At 37.9% G+C, this 4,464-nt stretch overlaps 1 protein-coding gene across 1 annotated transcript in view; it reads left to right on the top strand.

The window, feature by feature from the left end:
* Positions 1–3,339, top strand: part of LNP1 (leukemia NUP98 fusion partner 1) — a 37,790-nt gene extending 34,451 nt beyond the window's left edge. The window contains exon 3 of the mRNA XM_007945783.1: positions 3,190–3,339. Coding sequence (XP_007943974.1) covers positions 3,190–3,339 — 150 coding nt within the window. The remainder of the gene's footprint in view (positions 1–3,189) is intronic.
* Positions 3,340–4,464: the final 1,125 nt, after the last annotated feature.

Genomic DNA, 4,464 nt, shown 5'->3' with positions numbered 1-4,464 from the left:
CAAGATTATCTTCTGTGTCTGTGTTAATTGGTTTCCCTTTTCTTTGTTGAAGAGGGTCTGTGCAATCCTTCTGCCTAGTCCGCCATCTTGCCCCGCCTCCCCATGTTCTTCCTTTTGAGTACAAAGTTAAATAAGACAGCATTTTCAATTTTTTTGACTCAAGAGTTCTTTTTAGAGTTATATGTAATGTCAAGAAATCTGTTAGGAATTTATAAAATCATTAATATTTCTCACATTATTTGATAAATAAGTAATTTTAAGTTAAACATTTCATTTTACACCAGTATTCAAAAGTTTATTATAAAATTAATCTTAGTGAAAAATAAAAAATTCATGACCAACAACATTATATTCTTTCATTTTCATATTAAAAACTCAATTGGCTTATCCTAATGATTTCCACATTTTGTTTTTAGGTGATGAGATGAGAAAAAATATTTCAGATCATTTATTTACAAGCATTTCTTAGATAGTCTTTATTCTTAACATGGGAAAAGACAAACTGGAAACAATCATCACTGTATTTTCTTTTTTTATATATTGCTTTTTATAAGTATTAGAAGCATCATTACTGCTAAGTATGAGTTTTAGTCATAAAAATACAATTTATGGATCTGATAAAAATTATCTGGAGACACACTTAGAGAGCTAATACAAATTTTATGCTTCTCTTAATGAGTAAACCAAACAAACCCTCTGCCATAGAGTCAATTTGACTCATAACGACCCCCATTGGGCTTCCAAGGCAGTAAATCTTTGCGGAAGTAGACTGTCCCATTGAGCTGTCCATGGGTTTGAACCACCAAACTTTTGCTTAGTAGTTAAATGCCTTAGTCACTTGTGCCACCAGAGCTCCTTTATTAATGAGCAGCTCAGCTTAATTTTTCATTTTGCTCACTGACTTTAATCAATGAACCATTATGGATAGCAAGGAAATTATCTAGCTATGAAAACAATTTAACACTCTAGAGGAGCTAAATTCACCTCAGCAGCCAGAATCCCTCCTAAACTCTACTTGTAGGAATGAGTTATGACCTTGCTCATCTGATCACCACTTACCATTACATATGTTCACTTAACAATCAGGGATTCTCTAACATTTAAATGGGGGAAAAATAAAGAACAATTTTACTTATTTGTCAGTCAAAGGGCCATGTGCAGGTTGGGTTTCCTCATATAGATTATCTGCTGATCCTGTTTTAATGGGTAAAAAAATGAATGTACATATTTATTTAAAAAATAAAGAAGTTAAATGGATACCATTGCCACATATATAAATACCATTCTTTGATCAGTTCTTAAATAATTTCTCCGAAAGGCACTCCCTGACCATCAAAACTAAAGCAACACCTCCTGTAACCCAAATAATTCCCTAGTATATCCCTCTATTTCTAGTTATCATGGAGCCCTGGCATGGTACGAACACTTGACTATTAGTCCAAATATTGGTGGTTAAACTCACCAAGAGGTGCCTTGGGAGACAGGCCTGGCAATCTGCTTCTGAAAGGTCCAGACTTGAAAACACTGTGGAGCAGTTCCACTCTGCACCCATGGGGTGCCTGTGAGTTGGAATTGACTTGATATCAAGTAACAACGATGATAGTTACCATAGCACCTATCACTTCCTTGTTTCTTTTTAGGTTTATTTACTGATTGTCTGTCCTCCTCCACCAAGGTGTCATATCTAAAAAGTATGATTTCTCTTCTTTAGTGCTGTATTCCCTGGCCCTATAATAGTATGTGCTACATAAATAAATGAAAAATGTGTAACACTGGGCAAGCCATTGGGGAATGTTAATCTGGTTGGCTGTCATTCCTCAACATGTCGTTCTTTACACAGTACTCATATTAGAATTTAATGCATACTCTATTATTAATGAAAGGAGCTCTGGTAGCATAGTGCCTAAGGCACTTGACTGCTAACCAGAAGGCTGACAGTTCAAACCCACCAGCCACTCCTCGGAAGGAAGGTTGGGCAATCCTACTTCCGTAGTGATAATGCCTCAGAAACCCAAGGAGGGGTTGCTATGAGTCGGGTCCGACTTGACGGCACATAACAACAACAACATTATTAATGCAATTTAGGAGAATGGACACCAGGGAGGTTAGAATCATTCTATATGTGATCTGTAAGGAAACTCTTCATGTTATCATGCTGTGAATCACATTTGTCAGTGAATTTCCTCACATAAACTTTGTGCTGATGCTTATGCACCTCTGACCTTTTCTTTAGGACTAAAACCTTTAGCAACACCCCTAGGTTTAATGCTTACTTATTATCAGAAACTGAGAAGTGGGATCTGCTGAGCAAACAGGGCTTTCTTCATGTGTTATTATTATGAGAAATATAGAGCTTTATTAGCTATCAGCAGTACAGTTCTATCCATGGAGTAATGAATATAGCTTTTCCCCAAGTAAGGTGGTCTTTGTTCTTGGTTTCTAGGAAATAACCTTTGGAGTAATTGAATGCTTTGGTCTGGGACTTCTAGGCCACACCTGAGGATTTGTGCTGGTGGATAGGGGCTGGCCAGACCAAAAAGACTCACTTGGTACATTGATATCAACTAGCCTCAGGAGGCATAATTTAGCCTATCATATAGGACTGGCCAACAAAAATCCAGAATACAAAGGCTCAGAGAGCTTCCTGGTTGGTGTGAGACATCCATGCCCCTGAAAGGATAGGGCATTTTTGGGACATGGAGGCTTTATATTATGAGCTCTCCTAGATTTCGCCTATGTGTTTCTTCCTTATGATGACCCTGAGTTGTATCCTTTTGCTATAATAAATCTATAATTGTAATATGGTACTGTCTGTGAGTTTGTGAGTCAATCCAGTGAATTATAACACTCAAAGTAGAAGCCAGTAGGTGAGAGTGAGGATGTCATGTGGACTCCCAAATTTGTGGCCAGTGTCTACCTATTTTGCAATCTGAAGGATGGTTCTCTTTTAACCTGTGAGATACTCCATAGCTCTGAGTAGCTAGAGTCACAGAGAGAGAGGGAGGGAGGGAGGGAGAGAGAGACAGAGAGAGGAAGCTAGTGAGCTGCGGGGGCAACTGGTGTCAGAAATGATTGAGGTGTGGGAAAGGGAGGACTAGATTAATCTCCACATTTTGGGGATACGATTCATGCTGATTCTTCTTCATGAAGTTACTCATAAATTATCCTTTTCTGATCCTTCTCTTTCAGAAATCTGACAGCAGAAAGGAGAGAGATGAAAGAGAAAGCCTGGGATTGGAGATAAGAACCTGTAAGAAAGTGGAGGAAAGAAGAGACTCTAGGAAGGAAGAACATGGAGAAGCATGCATGCGCCCCCTGGTTGAGAAAGGGCCCAAATAGTACTTTGTTTCCACATCACGACTACAGATGCTACCTTGTTTTTTGAGCCCCATCACACAGTGCTGAGAGCTAAGGGTGGCAGCTGTACAAGGGTGTCTGCAGATGCTGACTGACAGAAGTGGGCGTCTGGGACGCTTACTGCTCAGGATGACTTATATCATATTCCAGCTACTTCTGGCATCCTAGTCAAGAGTGTAATATGTTCTGTTGCCCTTTTATGGGAATAAAAAGAATCAGAGAATAAAATAATTCTTGAAAATGTAAAGAAAAATATTTAAAGAGCCACCCAGACATCTTCACCAACCCATCTTCCATGTCAACCTCACAAATAATCCTAAATAAAAGTCATTGGTATGATTCTAAGTTTACTTCCTTATTAGAAATAATTATGTAAGTATGTAAAATGGCCCACGATTAATGAGAACTGACAATTAACATGTCAAGTACTATGCTGAGTGTTTGAATGAATTACCTGAAATAATCCCCACCACTCTGAGGTGAGGCCTGTTATTCCCTTTAGTTTCTGGATGAGGAAACTGAAGTTTAGAAATGTTCAGCAATTCATTGGCATCTTGGCAGAGCTGGAGACTGAGACCAGTTTATTCTAACTCCATGACCAATTCTCCTAATCTGAGTCAAGACTCTAGTTTCCCTTTATAAGTGGGTCCTGACTTAGTATGTGTGCGATGTGCATGTGAGTGAGAAGAGCAGAGTTGAGGTAGGTTAGGATTTTGATTCCATGGGTGAAAATTAATTTTCTGAGGTCAGCTTTAAACTCTGGAGCTTTGACTTTATGAGGCCATACTCTATCACTACTTTTTCTCTTCTAGAAGAAAAAGTACTAGAATTCTCTAATACTCTCCCTATTTATTCTTTTTTTCCTCTGTTTTGAGTCTTCAAATGCCCAAGAGAAGCTAGATTCTCAATTTTGTGATGAAGAATATCACCCCAAAAATGCCACTTATAACTAATACTATAACTGATTGCTTATATAAGACACAGATACACTTTAATACAGATAATAGAAAGAAGAAAAGACCAAAGGAAGAAGGAAGAGGAAAACAGTGACAGAAAAGTGAAATTTTAATGATTATTGACTTATATTCTTTCAATTTTCATACAACT

This window comes from Orycteropus afer, unplaced genomic scaffold (assembly GCF_000298275.1).
Source record: "Orycteropus afer afer isolate SDZICR_OR568_19922 unplaced genomic scaffold, OryAfe1.0 scaffold00143, whole genome shotgun sequence".
NCBI classification, from domain to species: Eukaryota; Metazoa; Chordata; class Mammalia; order Tubulidentata; family Orycteropodidae; genus Orycteropus; species Orycteropus afer.
Note: the sequence above shows the minus strand (reverse complement) of the source record. Positions and strands in the feature narration are given on the sequence as shown.